This window comes from Geotrypetes seraphini, chromosome 12 (genome assembly GCF_902459505.1).
Source record: "Geotrypetes seraphini chromosome 12, aGeoSer1.1, whole genome shotgun sequence".
In the NCBI taxonomy this organism is placed as follows: domain Eukaryota; kingdom Metazoa; phylum Chordata; class Amphibia; order Gymnophiona; family Dermophiidae; genus Geotrypetes; species Geotrypetes seraphini.
The window spans coordinates 30,294,471-30,315,492 of record NC_047095.1 but is presented as its reverse complement, the minus strand read 5'-3'; the positions used below and the strand labels follow the sequence as shown (position 1 = coordinate 30,315,492).

General features: G+C 41.8%; 2 protein-coding genes across 2 annotated transcripts in view; one reads left to right on the top strand and one right to left on the bottom strand.

The window, feature by feature from the left end:
• DDAH1 (dimethylarginine dimethylaminohydrolase 1) overlaps positions 1 to 12,747 on the bottom strand; it is a 231,138-nt gene extending 218,391 nt beyond the window's left edge. Inside the window, exon 1 of the mRNA XM_033917186.1 lies at positions 12,364 to 12,747. The gene's annotated coding sequence lies outside the window, so the exon portion shown is untranslated. The remainder of the gene's footprint in view (positions 1 to 12,363) is intronic.
• Positions 12,748 to 16,033: 3,286 nt separating this feature from the next.
• On the top strand, positions 16,034 to 19,255 carry CCN1 (cellular communication network factor 1). Its single transcript, XM_033916981.1, has 5 exons — positions 16,034 to 16,257; positions 16,480 to 16,693; positions 17,044 to 17,391; positions 18,021 to 18,223; positions 18,352 to 19,255. Exons 1-5 carry the CDS (start codon positions 16,192 to 16,194, stop codon positions 18,649 to 18,651), a joined length of 1,131 nt encoding a protein of 376 aa, XP_033772872.1. The 5' UTR covers positions 16,034 to 16,191; the 3' UTR covers positions 18,652 to 19,255.
• Positions 19,256 to 21,022: the final 1,767 nt, after the last annotated feature.

Here is a 21,022-nt window from a genome sequence, read left to right as displayed (position 1 = left end):
CGAATCCCTACGTTGGGCTCCGTCTCTGGCAGTGTTCAAGGCCTAATTAAAAGCCCACCTCTTTGAGAGTGCTTTCAACTCCTAACTCCTCTCACATTGGGTTCTGCATCCCCAACACTATATGTCATGTCTATCTGTCCAAGTTAGATTGTAAGCTCTTCCGAGGGGAGACATGATTGAGACATTTAAGTACATCACGGGACGGGTCGAGGTGGAAGATGATATCTTTCTTCTCAAAGGACCCTCGAACACAAGAGGACATCCGCTCAAACTCAGGGGAGGGAAGTTTCGTGAAGACGTCAGGAAGTACTTCTTCACGGAACGAGTGATAGAGCATTGGAACAAGCTTCCAGTACAGGTGATCGAGGCCCGCAGTATCCCAGACTTCAAGAATAAATGGGATACCTATGTGGGATCACTGCGAGAGTCATACCAATGAATAGGGTCGCTAGGATATAGACTTAATAGAGCAGGTCAGTAGAGTTAAGGGGGCCAGTAGACTTAAAAGGGTTCAATGGTATGGGCAGACTTGATGGGCTGTAGCCCTTATCTGCCGTCATCTTTCTATGTTTCTCTGTTTCTATCTATAAATGTCAAAATGTACAGCGCTGCATACGCCTTTCAGCGCTATATAAGTGATAAGAAGTAGTAGTAGTAATAGTATTTACCAAATTTTGTATGGAGTTATGTGCCTGGGAGTTGGGGGGAGGGGAAACCATTAAATATTTCTTTATTTTAAAACTTTTGAGTTCTTTCTGGAGGCATCAGGAAGAGGAAACAGCACACTTGCCATAGAAAACACATTGGGGTTTGAACCAAACCTTTCTACATTGTCAGATCTTCTACTAGTCTGTTGATACCTATAATGTGTGATAATACATTAAAAGAACAGTCAGGAATTTCTACCCAAAACTTCATACAGAACATTCCTTAGCATCTGCTTTTCAATCAAATATGACACCGTCTTAGTTATTTTTCTTAGAAAAGCCTTGGAAAATATACTACAGAGGAACACTGGCTTTGAAATTAATCTTCAGATCCCATCTACACATAAAACAAATCTACAATATGTTCATAGTTCAAATTCCACAGTGGGAGCAGCTACATTTCACCAGGCGATTGCCTACAGGCTGGGAACACATTTATCTTCAATCCTATTCTGTCATTTTACTAATGGAGACAGGCATCTTTGTCTAATGTTTCCTAGTTGAGAACAGACATACCAACAGTATTGTACATCAAAGATCTCCAGAAAGGCATCCTCTGGGCTATACCAATTGTTAAATACGCATTTGTTTGGATAAGAGAACAGAAAAAAGGCACAGTGCGTAATGGACGCATGACGGCATGCAGAAAACCATCTGAAATTGTGCTAATTCAATCACAGCAAAGTGGAAGTATAAAGATTTTATTATACCAGGAACTGAGACTATTTTTATAGCAGTTGATTCATCCATTTAGGAACTGATTCACTAAGACTTAATTCCCACTAAGAAAATCAACTGCTAGACAGCAAGTATAGGGGCAGTGGTAAGTGGAGCCACACAAGGGCTCCATCGGTGTGTCACCTCCCTGCAGGATTCTGTATAGGATGTTCCCGGCAGTCATACGCTTTGTAGGGAGAATTCAGCCTTTAGATATGCTGCTCCTGACACACTACATCCATAACTCGCTTTAGGAAAGTGACATGTCGATGCTGGCATGTCCTCAAATACGTAATGAACAATGTCATACACACACAGGTCTGGATTTCCATTGAGGCAGAATAAGCAGCTGCATAGGGCAGTGTCTCTCAAAACGTTTTTAGCTCCGGCGTACTAAACAGAGTAAATGTTCTTCGTGGCACACCAAATGGAGCAAATGCTTTTTTCGTGGCACACTATAATTGAAATGATAAAATTGCAAAACCAACATAAAATTAAATTTGAGAGTTATTTATTTAAAGTTCTTTAAGCTATGTATGGGTAATTGTGACAATGATGAAACCAATTGTCATCCCCCCCTCCCTTTTTACGAAACCGCAAAAGTGGTTTTTAGCACCAGCTGGCACGCTAAATGCTTTGCGTTGTTCTTATGAGCATCAGGAGCAGCACAGAGAATTCAGTGCACCGGCCTGCGCTAAAAACTGCTTCCACAATTTTGCAAAAGGGGAGGGGGTAAAGTAGATAGAATAGCTAATGAATGCAATGTATGTGCTTGTTTGAGTGCAAATTAACTCAAAACGTGGCTTGATAGTCGACAAGCAAACACACATTTCATCATCCATCATCTGCAGTTGTTTTTTTTTGGGGGGGGGTTTCAATTTAATTTCTGTCAGAGCTAAAAATCGCAAAGATAAGACGTTCAAAATGGTAACAAAGCCTTGATTGCTATGTTGCTCAAATTAGGATAACAACTGCATAAAAAATAAAAATAAAATTACTTGCCATTAGTTTTCAAGAACCAATCACGTCAAAAAATGATGCTTGTCTGGGTGGTGGTATTCTTAAGCACACAGGCGCTCTTAACATTGACAGAATATTGTGTACTTGAATATGTCATCTATTCTAGTGTATACTTATGAAGGGAAATTTTAAAAATAAAGTAAAAATCTGAAATCTCTCATGGCACACCCAGAATCTCTTCGGGGCATACCATTATGCCATGGCACACAGTCTGAGAGACACTGGCATAGGGGCACCATGCTCAGTGAAGCACCGGCTCTTCTATCCCAGCAACATTTTTTTGAAAGCGATACCAAGTCTGGCAGCAGTATGCTGTCAGATCATTCCCCTTAAAGGTACAGGGGACTGCAAGCTGATAGCATTTTGAGTGCTGTAAAAGAAAGAACTGCCACCAGACCACCCCTTCCATCTTTAAAAGGGCAGGCCTGACAAGACACTGCATTCAAGCTACATGGTGCTTCTGCCAGGAATAAATATATTTGGGACAGAAGTCTCTGAGAAATCAATTACAACTTCATGAGTGTAGATTATAAGAACATAAGAACATAAGCAATGCCTCTGCTGGGTCAGACCTGAGGTCCATCGTGCCCAGCAGTCTGCTCACGCGGCAGCCCAACAGGTCCAGGACCTGTGCAGTAATCCTCTATCTATACCCCTCTATCACCTTTTCCAGCAGGAAATTGTCCAATCCTTTCTTGAACCCCAATACCGTACTCTGCCCTATTAAACTCTCAAGAAGGGCATTCCAGTGTCCACCACACGTTGGGTAAAGAAGAACTTCCTAGCATTCGTTTTGAATCTGTCCCCTTTCAACTTTTCTGAATGCCCTCTTGTTCTTTTATTATTCGAAAGTTTGAAGAATCTGTCCCTCTCTACTCTCTCTATGCCTTTCATGATCTTATAAGCCTCTATCATATCCCCTCTAAGTCTCCTCTTCTCCAGGGAAAAGAGACCCAGTTTCTCCAATCTCTCAGCGTATGAAAGGTTTTCCATCCCCTATATCAGACGCGTCGCTCTCCTCTGAACCCTCTCGAGTAACGCCATGTCCTTCTTAAGGTACAGTGACCAATATTGGATGCAGTACTCCAGATGTGGATGCACCATCGCCCGATACAATGGCAGGATAACTTCTTTCGTTCTGGTTGTAATGCCCTTCTTGATTATGCCTAGCATTCTATTTGCCTTCTTAGCGGCCGCTGCACACTGTGCCGTTGGCTTCATTGTCATGTTCACCATTACCCCCAAGTCCCTTTCTTGGGTACTCTCATTTAATAACATCCCTCCCATCGTATAGTTGTACCTCGGATTTCTGTTTCCCACATGTAATACTTTACATTTCTCAACATTGAACTTCATCTGCCATCTCATCTCATTTATTCATTTATTTAAAATTATAAAATATTGCCTTCCCAAAGTAAATAAAGAGGGGCATTTTCGATATGACATCCAAATCCAAGTTTGGACATTTTGTGAAAGACGCACAAAAATCCAGTAGCAAACATGACCGTTTTTGAAACGGCAAAACATCTCTTTTTGTTTTGAAAATGGTCATTTTTCAGTGTTTGTCCTCAGTACATCTATCTTTATGAACCTATCCCATTCTTTCTTGAATTCTAGTCATTGATTGATTTAATTTATGGTTGATGTAACTAACACCCTGTAGTCTGACCTTGCCCCCGTTCCCTGCAGCAACCTTTTTTTTTTTTTACGTCCCCGTTTCAGCAGGTTAGCCGCGGCTAGCCACAGGTAACAGTCACCATGCCATTCTCTAGCTTAATTCCCACACACATGCAAACTTCATACACTTCAAATTCCTGCTGACATCCTTCCAAGAAAACAAGGATCCCCCCCCCCCCAAGTAAAGAAGTTTTAAATCTCTGTTTTAACTTCAATGGTTAGAGGTGGAATTTAAGTTTAAATTGAGCTTGTAACCACTGGATTATAAAAATATTAGATGCTCTCTGCACACCAGGGCCTATGACCCTCACAGTCTCAAAATCAGAGATCCTACCCCTAATCTAGCCTCCATCTCGCCCTACAGCCATACTGTATACCTGCCCACTGATCAATTCCCAACATAGACATATTACAGGAAACTCATATATAGTACTTCCATGCCCCATTGAATATCTACAACATCCTTCCTAACAATCATTTTACAAATGGTGCTGGTTAGCTGAGGTTTCTGACATCATCTGAGCTGGTGCCATTATAAGCACTGAGAGCAGGATAGAAAAAATGCAGCCATTCTAAAGGAAAAGTAAATATACAGGAATGTTGTGGGAAGCCAATTGGGAGGCATAGTTTGGGGGATTAGTAAGTGGAGATACGTGAGTAGGTTGTAGGTGATTGGTGGTGTGTGGTGGTCAGAGAGTATGAGGGCCAAGGAGGTGAGTGGGTGGGTGAGCTTAGGGAATTTTGAAGCCAAAGTAGAGGACTGATTACAAGATGCAGGATCCCGTACTCAAGCTGCATAATTATGGGAGCCTTGGACTTTCCAAAAACAGAGGTCCTGGACTTAATGGTCCTAGGTGCTGGGGTCTCAGATGTGGGTCAGGCTTCCAAGGACCACAGACTCAATCTCCCAGGTATAAAGGTCCTGAATCTGAGCTTCCTAAAAGCAGAAGTCCCAAGCTTGGGTTTCCTGGGTGCAGAATGCCCAAGTCTGGCATCCCAAGTACAGGAATCAAAGTCTTGGGTCTCCTCAATACAATGATCCTACACTCCTCATGTACAGAATCCCTAAGTCATGGTCTGAGGCCTAAGAGGGCCAGGTCTGGATGTTTCCAAATTGGGAATCCATTGTCGAAGAGTTCCCAACTTGAGTTATCCAGATCTGTGGTCTATGAGGAAGGCGACAAGACTATGAGGGACTTCACCTTGAGAAAGCATTTATGCAAAACATGTCAGTGAACCAATGTCCCTGACTTAGACCACAGAAAAAAGCTAAGTAATAGCTAATACTATAAGAATGATTGATACTTGTTGAATGTAAAAATATTATTTATATCTAAAGACAGAAACCCCCTTTATTGTCAACTATAAGAGTGCTAGTTATATGATACTTCAACAGAATACCTTGGTCACACACAAAGAACACAAATTCCAAATCCATAATGATAAACATAAATCAACCCCAAATCGCAATAAGCCACACCTTGCATATAGTACAAGACCAAAGAAATAGAAACAGGCATTTTCTCCTATATTGTACAAAACATAAAGCTCACACATGGTAGGGATAGTGTTAGGGAAGTGCAACTAGGACAACTGCTCCCTGACTAGAGAGAGCCCTAAGCCTACTGGAAGCCCTAAGCCTACATAAAGCTTGGCCTGGTAGTGGGCTTTGTGGTCCAGCTCTGGCAGGATACACATTTCAAATCTGATATATTCTAATCACAAAAGTTTTCTTCTACCTTTTGTTGCCTGGTCATTTTATTTTTCAAGATCTGATTCTGTTTAACTTTACCATTTGCTAAATGGCAGGCAATATGAATGTATATCCAACATACAAAATTATTTGCATTCGAAAGAGGAGTGAACATTGAAAAGTAAGCTCATATTACAAAAACCTACACTGGCTGCCTATGGAAGCCAGGGACATCTTTAAGTTTGCTTGCCTTTGCTTCAAAACCATAACAGGTTCGTCCCCAATCTACCTGTCTTACCATTTCAAATTTCCAGGCACAACCTGTACACGAAGTGCTTACTTATTCGCCTTTCCATCCTTGAAGGGCTGCAACTACAAGAGATTCCGTGATCGAACACTATCATTCCAAGCAGGCAAATGGAACAAACGTTTAACCAACTTTATTTCAAACGCACTTTCTGATCAAACTTTCAGGAAGTCAATCAAAACTTATCTCTTTGACAAATTTTCACTGACTCCACTTCTGCCTTGATGCATTCCTAAAACACGCCCAGATAAACTTGATTAATCTTAACATGCTAATGTAATTTTGAAAGTTTTTTGTCTTATCGCTGTCTGTATACAGTCTCTTCCTCTGTAAACCGCTCTGAACTATTTGTGATATTGCGATATACGAAAATAAAGTTATTATTATTATTAACACAGTGGCGTGGTAAGGGTGAGTGGCATCCAGGTGGTGGCACCCCTCTCCCACCCCCCCTTCCCTTTCTCTGTATCTTTTAAACTTCTCCAGCATGAGCAGCAAGCTGCCAATGTCAGTGTCATCTCCCTTTGATGTCATTACCTAGGTCGCAGAAGTGATGTCAGAGAGAGCGCCAAAAAGGTACGGGGGAAGGCACGGAGAGGAGTGGGGAGCGAGAGAGTGAGTAGGTGGGCAAGCAAGTGGGCAGGCAGATGGGTGAGCAAGGGAGCGAGTGGCAGGGGGGGCGGAGGGAAGACCACGCCCAGGGTGGTCCGCACCCCCCCCTTACTATGCCCTTGCCTAACATATGATGTTCCATCATAACATCTACAGTTATGTGAAAATTGCATACTTAAGCTTCAAACCTGCATTAAGAACTGCTTATTCTAGACTTTACACACCATTTTAGGTGTGCCCAGCTCCACTGCCTCAAAAACAACCATAGCCAGCTCTGCTTCTAAGAACATAGTAACATAGTAGATGACGGCAGATAAAGACCCGAATGGTCCTCCAGTCTGCCCAACCTGATTCAATCTAAAAAATGTGTTGGTTTTTTTTTTTCTTCTTCTTCTATTTCTGGGCAAGAATCCAAAGCTCTGCCTGGTACTGTTCTTAGGTTCCAACTACTGAAGTCTCTGTCAAAGCTCACTTCAGTCCATCTACACCCTCCCAGCCGTTGAAGCCCTCCCCAGCACATCCTCCACCAAACAGCCATATACAGACACAGACCGTGCAAGTCTGCGCATTAATGGCCTTAGTTCTTCAATATTTACCATTATTTTCTGATTCTAGATCCTCTGTGTTCATCCCACGCTTTTTTGAACTCTGTCACCGTTTTCCTCTCCACCACCTCTCTCGGGAGCGCAATCCAGGCATCCATCACCCTCTCCATAAAGAAGAATTTCCTTACATTGCTCTTGAGTCTACCACCCCTCAAACTCAAATTATGTCCTCTGGTTTTACGATTTTCCTTTCTCTGGAAAAGATTTTGTTCTATGTTAATACCTTTCAAGTATTTGAACGTCTGAATCATATCTCCCCTGTCCCTCCTTTCCTCTAAGGTATGCATATTCAGGGCTTCCAGTCTCTCCTCCTACGTCTTTTGGCGCAAACCTCCTATCAAGGCCCATGTGCACTGCTAAGTGACTGTCTGCTTTTTCCGATGTTTATTTTATATACTGTATTTATGGCATTTGATATACTGAAAAAAAAAAAGCAAAGGAGTCTGACATAATGTCTTCCAGCTAATATAAAGTCTGAAGAAATCAAGACTCTTTCAAACAATGTAAAGTTTAATAAAATTGAGACTTGACACGGAACCACGTTTTGGTGGACACCCCACCTGCATCAGACGTCACAAATTCTTATATCATGTAAACATTGAATGATCCCAATAAAAACAGGAAAACCAATTTGAAAATCTCTCACTGTGCTTCACAAAGAAGCATCAGCAAAAGCAAATGCTAAGTGAAAAGAGGTTTGCCACACTGTCCCTCAAGAAATATCTAATTAGATGGTTTACAGTTTCTGGTCTAGTATAATAAATATGCAATCCATTGTTCTAGTTCAAAGCTACTCTGTTTCTTTTTAGTAGCCAGGGTCTGCAAATGGTACCCAGGGGTGACCATGTCCTAACAGAAAGACTCAATTCTTTGTTTTGGTCATTACAGAAGAGGGGTTAAGAGATATGAGTATTTAAGAGAGAGATCTATGCCAGAAATGGTATTTGATAGTGAATGACATAGGGACAAATTTTTCACCATCCCTGCGAGTTCTTTTCCCGTCCATGACCCATTCCTGCAAGATCTGTCCTCATCTGCATAAGCCTCAAACACTTTAAAATCATAAGTGTTTGAGGCTTGTGCAATTAAAGTAGAGCTTACAAGAATGGGGCAGGGACAGTGACAAAACTCACGGGGGATGAGACAGGGAAATTGAGTTCCTGCGGGGATGGGGACAAATTTGTCCCCATGCCATTCTCTAATTCAGAGGCATTGAAACAAATCTCAGTAAAGCGTAAAAATGTTAATAGCGCAAGTTCACCAAACGGTATACTCTCCCGAGTACCAAATAAACACATCAAAAATAAAGTTGAAGACCTACTATTAAAAACAGGTAACCTATCATTAAAATCATCTGTGTTATCTGAAAACTGGAGGGTGGTCAACCTAAAGCCAATTTTTATAAAGAGGTCCAAGGATGATCCAGTGCCAGGTAGACTAGTAGAAAATAATATTCTGAACAATTTCTGAACCTATATATCACAGCTTAATAAACCTCAGGCACCGGGTCATTATGATAACCCAAAAAAATCAAAACTAGCCCTTGGATCTCAGTCCCAGGGCAGCTGGCAGCGGCAACGAGACTGCTGCTTCCGGCCTGACCCGGAAGCCACCTCTCTGCAGCGACTTCCTGTTCCCTCATAGGCAGGACCTACAGAAAGGTGGCTCCTGGGGCAAGCCGGCTCTCCTTGTTGCTGCTGCCAGCTGCCTGAAGGTTCAATGCAGCGGCCAGGGAGGAGGTAGGTGATGGAGTTGGGGAGTTTGGGGGAAGGGGGTTGCTGTTCAGGGTTGGGGATTTGGATGGGAGCAGGGATGGGATGCTTTGATTGGGATATTAGGACTTTGACTCAAGAGGATAGGGTCAGAGCCTGGATTGGGGGCTGAGACTGATTTGAGGGCATGAGTGGGAGGTGGACTTGAACCTGTTGCCCTGCTCCAGCCAGCTGACATTGTTACAGTTAGCATCAGCATTGCATTACAGACCTAGGATAATGAGTATGACTATCCATGTAACAGCTCCCCTGCGCTGTTTGCCATGTGTGATAAATGCAGGGCAGATGCAGGGCGGCCAGTGAGGAGGCAGGTGGGGGAGTCAGGAAAGCCAGCTAAACCCGGACAAACTCCCCCATTTTTAAAAAAAAAGTCCAGACACCTGGACAGTCCTCTAAAAAGACATGCCCGGGTTTTCCCGCACATATGCTAACCCTATTCAGGAAAATAGACACACGTCTGAAAAATGAAAATTTTCTTTTTTTTTTTTTTTTAAATCTTTATTCATTTCAAATCTTAAATCAAGTACAATATTGACAATTATCAATTAAGCATTCAAATACACTTGAAATCCTATAATTGGTCATCATAATGTCAAATATTATCCCCCTCCCTTATTTATTTATGAAAATGATTTGTTTCAATTATAATCAAAAATACTCCCCTCCCCCTTAATGTCCTAAAATTTTATACAGGGAAGAATATTTTTAATCTTTACAATAATCTATTAATGGCCTCCACACATCTTGAAATTTGTTATAATTTCCTTTTTGGACAGTCCTTTCCATTTTATATTTTCCAAAACAAAAAAACCCCACAAGATAGATGTTTTGCAATTTTGAAAATGGCCCTATTTGATACTGGATTTTCGTGTGTCTTCCACAAAATGTCTAAACTTGGATTTAGACGTCAAATGAAAAATGCCCATCCACGTTGACTTGGACCAAAGTGACAGACAGGATTAAACCTCCTCTAACATACAACATCTATTGTTTTCTAAACTATTGTAGCTCTCACTTACGTGTCTTTATTTTAGGGCCTAAGGATCAGTACAGAGGATCCTTGAACCCGTTTTTTAAGCTAACATTCCTCAGCACTGTCAAAAGTCGCTGCTGGCCCACAGGACATAACGGGAGCCACAATCCAACAGCACAAGAGCGATGCGCAGGGCCTTAATCCTCCCCTGTTCAGGCACACCGGGTAGAGAATGACACGGTGACAGATTTTTGTCCGCATCCCCGCAATTAACCGCGGGAAACCATTCCCATGTCATTCTTTAAGGAGAGAGGGAAGAGTCAGAGCACGAATGGGCCTTGCATCGAAGAAGGCTGGTGTAGAAGGACTGAGGTTGAGAATGACATGGGATGACAAATTCTGTTACCGTGTCTCGCTCCCCTCTGACCTACTTACGTCACCAGTCATCGATCGTTAAAAAAAGGGCATGCTCCACCGTGTCAGGGAGGGGTAATTTACACTGGCAGGTAGAGATCCTTGAGGTCCGCGGGATCCTTGTTTTACCCGGACCTACTGACTTTCATGCACGGGTTTTTAAATTAAACTATTTACTCACCCCAAAACCCGCCTCCACTAACAAAATAAAACACCCCACTATAGGACAAAAGCAACAGTTAATCATTCTTGCAAACACTACTGTTATGATGTGATCATTTTAAAAGGGTGATCTGTTTTAAACTGCATCATTCTTTTTTTTTTTTAATTCTTTATTCATTTTGAAAACTTACAGCAAGCGTACAGGAATATATCATTAGTAACAACAATAACACTTGTAATTCTCAAATAATTCTAAAAACATAAAAATTATATCCCGTCCCACCCACCTTCTTTCAAATATTATAATCAATTATTTCATAAATATAATATAAACATATAATTTAGTGAAATTTCCAGAAAAACTCCCCCCCCCACCTCCCCTCTATGTGTACATATATTCATCCAAGGAAAATGATGTTTACTCAAAGGCCCCCAGATCTTTATAAAATTATTATAGTTCCCTTTCTGTATTGCAATTGCTCTTTCCATCTTAAAAATATGGCATACCGAATTCCACCAAAATGTATAATTAAGATTAGTATAATTTTTCCAGTTATTGGTGATATGCTGAATAGGTAGGTAAACTGCATCATTCAAGAGAAGATATAAAGGGGTTAAAGTGTTCCTTCTGCAATAAATGAATGTGAGTTGCTAGAACAACTCTTTTAATGGAAAAAAAAAAATTATCAGCAGATTCTAAGCTAGGGAAACACTTCCTTATAAACAGCCAAAGGAAAATCCTCTTCAGCTTACAAAAATGTGACCCGGGGATTCTCCAAATGACCAATGGTTATGGTATGCGGGTCACTGACCTGCCATTTCCTTTTTTATAGCTAAAACGAACCCGGCTGCATCAACAAGGGATGACGAACTTTCAGCCTTTCACCAAATATGGATCCGAGCTGGAAACGCTCGCGGAGGAGCTTGAGACGGAGCCAAAAGTTCCTGCGTGCAAGTGCGCGGCGAAAACAGCGCCCCCAGCGGCTTCTTTCCAAAACCACTAGAAGCAGGTAGAGCAGGAAAAGTGCAGCAAGTCCAGAATCCTGCAGTGGGGATTTGGTTTAAGGGCAAAACTGCGGTTTAAAAATACTAAAACCCACTAACGAGTTCATAGTCAATCTTCTCACATACTTTTAGTTTAAATTCTGCCCTCATCCAGGTGGCCTAAAGCTTCAATTCTAAGGATTTTCTAAGATTATTATGCTAAAAAGCCCGACAGATGGTTTTTTCATGAAGCTTTATTTATCTAGACCAGAGGGGGAAAAAAATGGTTCCCCAGCGGTGTCAGCAAAGATGGACCTCATCAATCTGCACCGTCTTACTCCTGGGGGATCTGGAGCTGGTTATGAAAGCAGACCATTGAAATCTTAAGAAATATGCCTTTAGTGATTTGGAGACTTTCAAATTTTAGCTTGTCAGGTATGTTGGAAAAAAAACACGGCATTCCTTGCTTCAGGCTTTCTCACCCATTTGTGGTACAGCAGCAGAAGTAAGTCCGTGTCATTCCCTAGCAAGGGAACTAGGCAGGCTGGGTTTAAATGGGTCACATTTTGGTCCCCAGAAAGGATGGGCTACTGAAAAGTAAAGATTCAGAATACACACTCTAATTTCCTAAACAGTCTCCTTTTCACAGATGGGCGACTCAAATGTGTTATTCGTTACAGAAACAAAAGTGTGCGTTTTTGATTTTCCAGCATTACTTACCCGCTTGTGTTCCACGTTTTCCTAGTGCACCACCCTTACTCGTTCTTTGCTGGGGGGTGGAAAACAATCGCTTTGTGCTGTTCTAGTCTGATTAGGTTGCAGAGCAGTGCTTTACAAGAAGCTTTCATGCAAGACTTGCAGCCCTGGATATATTTGCAAGGGCGATGGCAGCATCTTTGTCCTTTACTCCATCATGCATCTCCCCTTCTATTTCAATCCGTGAAGAAACCTCAATTCTGCTAATAAGACCTGTGAACAGTCCTCCAAAAGTGACTTATTGTAATGTTGCTTTGAAAGCAGATTAAACTACTTGGCTTATTTCTCCATAAATGAACAACCTATAAGGACAATTGGAACAGACACTGTACTGTCCTTTCAAGTCATGATAGATTGTGTAAAAAAACAGAGGAATTCCAAAGATTTCCTGCCCTTGGGAGCGTAAGTCAAACCTATATTTAACAGCATCTGAAGCTGTCAAGAATGCCTTGTGGTTGGATAACAGAGGTAGAAAAATGTGAAAAACGCAGGCTACTGCTATACCAAATATGGAAATATTGTTACGTCTGGTGTCTGATTCCGCATCTGGAAACACTTAAGTGCAGAAAGTCAAAGGATATTACAAGAGAAGCAGAAACTCAAAACAGGAGCTCAAAAAGGTACCCCTAATTCAGAATGAATAGCATATACTGTAGAAGCTCAGAACAAATTACTGTGGCCTATCACTTTTTTGCTGGGAAAATTGGGGTGGGGGAGGGGCGGGGGTTGCTCCAGGGTTTTTCTTAGCTGTTTTTGTTTTAGCCTGACAATTTCGGACTTCCAAGTCAATATTAAGCAGAGCTGAGATCAGGGAACAGGAATCTTCATTCACAACTATCTGGGGATTTTCTCCTCTGCCTCCTTCCAAACATGGCCATGCATCAGGTTCCTTCTCTAAATGCTCAAAGGTGGTTCCTAGCTGTTGCTGTCCTTAGGACTTATTACCTACTCATCCATCCACTCCCTATGCCCCCAAGAAACGGTGAAATTATTTGCACCAGCCCCCATTTATCTAGAGCAGTGGTTCCCAAACCTGTCCTGGGGGACCCCCAGCCAGTCAGGTTTTCAAGATATCCCTAATGAATATGCATGAGAGAGATTTGCATACCTGTCACTTCCATTATATGCAAATCTCTCTCATGCAAATTCATTAGGGATATCTTGAAAACCTTACTGGCTGGGGGTCCCCCAGGACAGGTTTGGGAACCACTGAAATTCTAGAGCAGTGTTTTTCAACCTTTTTACACCTATGGACCGGCAGAAATAAAATAATTATTCTGTGGAATGGTATCGGTCCGTGGACCAGCGGTTGAAGAACACTGGGCTAAGTTGTGGGCCAGGCCCCGCCCATCTCTACCCAATCTCCACCCAAGACCCCGCCCCCATGATAGTACTAATTGCACCTTGCACGTCCCGTGCCTCATCTAGAAGCCTTCCCTCTGACGTTGCAACATCAGAGAGAAGGCTTCCGGTTCAGGCGCAGGATGCCCGTAGGAGCCACTCACTGCCCGTGGCTTTGTGCACTGAATCAGTTAGGAAGAGGGAGCTGCCTCGAAGATAATGCCGCATCGATCGCACCGTGGACCGGCGGTTGAAGAACACTGTTTTGGGCCTGATGCATGTGCTGGCCCTGTGGACCGGCAGGAAATTTCTGTGGACCGGCACTGGTCCATGGACCGGTGGTTGAAGAACACTGATCTAGGGAGCAAATGATCCTCTGCATTACAGGGCCTTTGAATCATATGGATGACCAACTTATTTAAAAAATAATTTACATGTACAAAATGCATAAAGGAAACAATTTGCATATACAAATATATAAAGGAAACAATTAACAACCAAACAAAACAGATCAGACTGCCACAATAACCCAACCAACACTACTCACAAAACAGCAAAAGTTAATAGTACATGCTCTTTTCTTATTTATATTATCACATAGGAATAATCATGACCATTTCCAAAAGCCATAAATACTGGATTATGATGCATACACATAAATAACATATCTAGCCAATGCATACCTAGAATCTCACTGGCTACCAATAAAAGCAAGAACACAATTCAAACTCTACTGTCTCATTTTCAAAGTAACCCATGGCACGGCACCCAGTTACCTAAATAACCGTTTTCACTACTACCACCCACCAAGAAAAAGGAGAACACAGAACCTCTTCACCTATCCACCACTCAACGGTACTTGTCGTAAGAAACTCTACGACAACCTCCTGGGGACACAGGCAGCCAAAATAGACTCTGACATCTCTAAATTACTGACCAAAACAACAGACATAAAAGAGTTCCGCAAAGAAATAAAAACACTACTGTTCAAAAAATATCTCCCATCACTCTAACCACCGCCCAATGAGCTCCCAATCAACGACTTCGGAATCACTCATCCATATTATCCCTTTGTCTGTGATCAAGAATGTACTGTAACTCTTCTACACTACACCCGACTTAACTGATCGAGTTGACATGTATTACCTCTGTAAAATGCATTATCTTCTGCTATATGTATTATCTTCTGTAATAAGTAATATCTTCTGTGAAATTGTAATATCAAAACTCTTCACTGTTCCTATAACTTACTCCTATCCTGAAATGTAATTCTACTGGAATGTCCCAGATATTCTCTATATTGTAATCCGCCTAGAACCGCAAGGCACAGGCGGAATAGAAATCCCAGATGTAATGTAATGTAATAATTTAATATAACTAACATTGATTCATTCTGTTGTAGCAGGCCAAAAGTTTGATCCCCCAAAGTCGCAGTACCTGCATGTGTATTTGTGTTTCATATTTGATGCAGTCTCTTCCCACACAGTTTTGGTTTTGTTGCCCTGCTAAGCAGTATAAACTCGGCAAATTAGGGCAATAGATCCTGCGATTTCAAAACAGTGTTTTTGAAGTCCTGTTTAAACTGAAGGGAGTGACCTGATCTGGCAGACAGAGATGTGCCGCAGGCAATCGCTTAAAACACTAATGTACGAGGCAAGGCCAAAGTAAGAGAAGGAACTGCTCTGCATTTATAAAACAGGTTATAGAAATCAAGGAAAGTCGCGCTGCAATCTTCCTTCCATCCTTCCCAAAAGAGCAGGACCTCAACCTCAACCTTAATCACTCTACTTCCATTCATTCTTACATAAGAATGTTTGATTAATTGTCTGTTCATAGGAACATATATTGCACTATTTCCATTCCTTTCAGAACTTTACCAGGCAATAGATTTGCTGTAGTCACATACTGTGCAATACTTGGGCTGTATGATCAGCTCAGCACTGGTGCTCATTGGTGAACTCCAGTGATGCATATTTAGAATTGTTCTCAGCATACTCCAGTAGCCACTATGGTTAAAAAAAAAAAAAGAAGAGAGATCAGAAAATAAAGCCAGGTTACAAATATAAGAGCTCACTATGAATGAGAATGGGTCCTAAATGAAAAGGCTGAACGCACTTTTAATTACGCGAGGGAGCCAAAAAGCGAAATTTAGACTGGGAGGTACTTGGATTAAAATCGCGCCAAGGAACATTCCTGGGATGCCTGAGAACTGCTTCAACCAGCCAGCCAGCCAGCAGTGACGTCAGGGGAGGCGCACGCGGCCACTGGCTATTTAAGGCGGCTGCAGCGCGAGCTACTCCCAGACCGCTCCAAAGCTCAGCCTGAGAGAGAGGGGGAGGAGCTGTTACTGGCGCTCAGCAGACTCTGCCTCTTGACAGCCCGCGCTACACCGACCTCTCTGCAAATTAACAGTTGCAGACTTACAGTTCACATACGGCAGAAGAGGGGCGCATGCGTTCAGCAGCCATGACCAGATCGTTGTTTTTCGGCATTTTCCTTCTTTACTTACTCCACCTGGTAAGTTTAGTGCTGGTTAACATTGCAATAGAGTTGGTTTCTTTGTTTAGCTGCCATAAATAATGTTGGAACACTTTATATGATTCGAAGTTGAGGGGGGGGGGGGAAGGGGGGACACGGGACTCTAAACGCTACAAGTAAGCTTCCTAGCAAAGCAAGTGAATGATGCAACGTTTTGTTAGTATTTACTTAACCTTTTTTTTTTTGCGTTCTCTTTTGCAGGTGTTTTCTTCCTGCCCCAGCGAGTGCCATTGCCCCTTCACTGTACAAAGATGCGCTCCCGGAGTCGGCTTGGTGCTGGACGGCTGTGGCTGCTGTCGAGTGTGCGCAAAGCAGCTGAACGAAGACTGCAGCAAGCACCAGCCCTGTGATCACACCAAGGGACTGGAGTGCAATTTTGGGGCTAGTTCCAGTGCTCTAAAGGGAATCTGCAGAGGTAAGACGCCTGTGGTTTGGCTACATAAAATGATAATTGATGCCCCCCCCCCCCACAGCCCCTGTAGTTCCAGAGTTTAGTAATTCCTAGCCCTTGTATGGTTATGCATTGTTGTCGGTAGCTTGGCAGAAAGGCTTATGATTTCAGCAGTCTGGAATGCAATTCAACGTCTGGGCTCAACTAAGAGTGCATAAGGAAAAGTGATTCCTGACTAACTTATTGTTCTAGCCTGGATTCTCCAGGGAACTCTACCAGAAATTGAATTTAACAGAGCAGAAATAGCTATGTATTCACAATAGTCTTGGCTGATTTCTAATTTCCCCATTGTTTCATTTTTTTTTTCTTTGCAGCAAATATAGAAGGACGGCCTTGTGAATATAACTCAAAAATCTACCAGAATGGGGAAAGTTTCCAGCCAAACTGTAAACATCAGTGCACATGCATAGATGGAGCTGTGGGTTGCATTCCTCTCTGTCCTCAAGAATTATCTCTCCCTAGCTTGGGCTGTTCAAACCCAAGGCTGGTTAAAATTCCAGGGCAGTGCTGTGAAGAATGGGTCTGTGATGAGACTAAAGACTCCCTGGAAGAGTTACAAGATTTCTTCAGCCAAGATTTTGATTTGGATGCTTCAGAAGGCGAACTAACAAGCAAAAATGAATTTGTTGCCGTAGTGAAAGGAGGACTAAAAATGTTACCAGGTGAGTGACTGAAGAATGGAAAATCACCACTAGTATAATCTAACACAGGGATAGGGAACTCCGGTCCTCGAGAGCCGTAATCCAGTCGGGTTTTCAGGATTTCCCCAGTGAATATGCATGAGATCTATTTGCATGCACTGCTTTCAATGCATATTCATTGGGAAAATCCTGAAAACCTGACTGGATTACGGCTCTCGAGGACCGGAGTTCCCTACCCCTGATCTAACACTATACTGTGTCACTCTATAGCAGTGGTTCCCAACCCTGTCCTGGGGGACCCCCAGCCAGTCGGGTTTCAAGATATCCCTAATGAATATGCATGAGAGAGATTTGCATATAATGGAAATGACAGGTATGCAAATATTTCTCATGCACATTCACTAGGGATATCTTGAAAACCCGACTGGCTGGGGGTCCCCCAGGACTGGGTTGGGAACCACTACTCTATAGTTAACATAATCTAGCATTGTTTTTGGCTCAGTGGACTGAAACCTAATTCCTTAATATTAAATAAACAATATATTTGCACATCTAAGATGATACATGCAACATTGTATTTCATATTCCTTAATGAAGAGATATGCATCTCATGTTTTTGTATGCCTTTTTTCCCCTTTTTTGTTCTGTAGCTTTTAGAAGTCAGCCATACAGCCAGTCTTATGAGCATCCAAAGTGCATTGTTCAAACAACTTCATGGTCCCAGTGTTCAAAAACCTGTGGAACTGGTATCTCTACTAGAGTCACCAATGACAATCCAGACTGTAAATTAATAAGGGAAACACAACTTTGTGAAGTTCGACCATGCGGACAGCAAACCTATACTAATCTTAAGGTATGATTTTATTTTTCTTAATTTTACTTTTTAAAATGTTTTTAGCTTGCCATCTTTATTTAATATTCAGAAATTTGAATGGGTAATATTTCATGCTAACAGTCCGTGTTTATCTACTATTCATACAGAAGGGAAAGAAATGCACCAAGACCATAAAATCCCAAGATCCAGTGAAATTTACATATGCAGGATGCTCGAGTGCAAAAGCATATCGCCCTAAATACTGTGGCTCTTGTGTGGATGGGAGATGCTGCACGCCTCACCAGACCAGGACAGCCAAGATCCGGTTCCGCTGTGCCGATGGCGAGACCTTCACCAAAAATGTCATGATGATTCAGTCCTGCAGATGCAACTATAACTGTCCACAGACAAATGAAGCCTATCCATACTACAGGCTCTTAAATGACATTCACAAATTTAGGGATTAAGTGTAAGCAACCCAGATACACGCCTAACTCTGCTGCAAGCTGAGGCAATGGAAGATGGACTTTGGTGGAGAAATGATGCATTGACTTTCACAGGACAAGGTTAAAGACATTTCTTGCTTACAAAAGTGCACTCTGAGGATGGACTTTGTTACAACAGTGATTTACAATTATTTAAAGCTTCATAATAGTGGAGCAAATTAATTGCTTCTGTTCGGAGCATATTTTTAATTATGTTTCCTGTTTGTAAATTGTGACGTTTAATTATATTTCTGTTTTGCTTGAGAGTTGGTTGGTTTTGTTTTTTGTTTTTTGTTGGTTTTTTTTTTTTTTTTTTAATCTTAGTTGATCTGAAACCCTTTCATCTTGTACAAAATAAGTTGGAGGCTAAAAGTGCCTTGCAGAGGTGGATGCTTTTGTGAGTGTTTCTTGTGGCAGCTATCTTGTATCAGTACTTTCCTAACAGCAAACAGAAGTCAGTTGTTTTTAAAACTGAATGATTTATTTATGAAAATGTAGCTTTTTGAGGAGAAAATGTAATACTGGAATAATTGTAAATGGTTTTAATTTTATATTCAATTTATTAAAGATTTATTTATGAAATTAATCATAAGTTTCTACTAATTTCATTATACAGTAGATGTCATTCATAATGTAACTAGATTAATTTTATTAACTAAAGGCCCCTCTTATAAAGCTGCAGGACTGCTTCTGCAACAAATGCACCAAAGCCCATAGGAATTGAATGGGCTTGGACGCAGTTGCTGTGAGAATCGCTACTGCGGCTTTGTAAAAGGGGCCCTAAATCATGAATACGTCTATGGTCACCACTTACACATTTTTTTGATTGGAGGAGGGAAGCGGCAAGGGTATAAAAGCCATAAGAGTAGGTGAATTTTGGTTCGATGCAATTATGGGGAAATATGGCAAATCCATGTATTTTGTAAATGTTCCTAATGCATATTCCCATTAAAACTTTTTTTTTTTAAGGAGAAATGGCACCAAAATACTAACTAGATATTAGGAATCTTGTAATCTGTAAGAGAAAAGGAAGAACATAATTTTCTAGCACGTGTACACAGCAGATGGTCCTGCTAGTTCTTTGAATTGCCAGGCTGTTCAGTACTTTCCTAAACATTCCAGTAAAAGGAAATTTCATTCAAATGCAATGCATGCACTAGTGTGCTGAATGAGGAAGTGAAAGCTCTTGTTGGGGCTGACATTACTTTCTACAGTCTGCTCTTGTAAATTAATAATTGGCTTCTGGGGGGGGGGAGGGAAAACAACACATCCTAGAGTTCAGTAAGTTTCATTAAATAAGATTGGAAAAATGACGTGTGCTAATCCTAATGATTGAAAATAAACATGCTGTTAACTAGATAGGTATGCAGGAAATTTCAAGTACTTTACCAACTGAGAGTAAAGGCCAGGGGAAAATGCCACTTTTTTATAATTGCATTTGCATATTGGGGGCTGAAATGACACTTGACTAGCTTTAGGAGGGGAGGAGTGCATGAAGCAAATAAAGCAGTTTACTAGATCATTGTAAAGGTTCCTAAATAAGGCGCGCTAGCCGATTTAGCGGGCGCTAACTAATTTAGCATGTGCTGATCGATTTTAGCACGTGCTAAATTGGCTAGCACGCCTCGGTAAAAGAAGGGGTAAGTGTTAGTTACCTGCAGCTACCCTGGATCCTTGAATTCCCAAAGCCTGACAACAGCGATTGGGGCCTCCCTTGTTAAATATCAGATTTTTTGTTTTTGGCATGGCTCAACTTTTCACTGAACTGCTTCTAAAAAAAAAAGTCATTTCACAAGATACCCGAAGAAGGGTATAAATGTTTACTCCTTGGGGAGGGAAGGGGGGAGGGGAAGACCCCATACTATTATACAGTGCAAAATAAAAAGGAGGGGGGCTAAATGAGATGAATGTTATGGATCGAGGGTATTTCCTCATTCTGTAAAGCAGTTCCCGGGTTAATAATGAATTGCATTTAAAAACAAAAAAAAGAGCCCAAGAACTAGTCTTGATGGGCGACTATAACAATGGGCTGGATGGCCCAAATTAGTCACCCATGGTGAGACAGCTTGCTGGTAGTTGGGTAAGGGAGGGATTTAGCTGCCCGCTGGGTGGCCAGGAAGTGATTGGCTGCATGAGGGGAAGCAGGGCATGATGGGTGGGGTTATATAAACTTCGTGTCTCTGAGGAACAGTGTGCTTCCCTGTCCCTAGGAGGCAACTTTCCCTCCCACCTTCCCCTTTGGACATAGGGATCTCTCAGATGATATGGGGGTTTAGGGTTGTCGCAGCAGCAGTAATCCCTAGCTACAAGGTTTTGGCTCATCGGAAGATGAGCGGGTATTTGGTAGTCAGCT

Bases quoted from the DNA above. Each gene is read 5' to 3' on its own strand.
- CCN1 (XM_033916981.1), top strand. From the start codon at position 16,192: ATGCGTTCAGCAGCCATGACCAGATCGTTGTTTTTCGGCATTTTCCTT. The intron at 17,392-18,020 runs GTGAGTGACTGA...TTTGTTCTGTAG, and splicing joins AGGACTAAAAATGTTACCAG to CTTTTAGAAGTCAGCCATAC. The intron at 18,224-18,351 runs GTATGATTTTAT...CTATTCATACAG, and splicing joins AAACCTATACTAATCTTAAG to AAGGGAAAGAAATGCACCAA.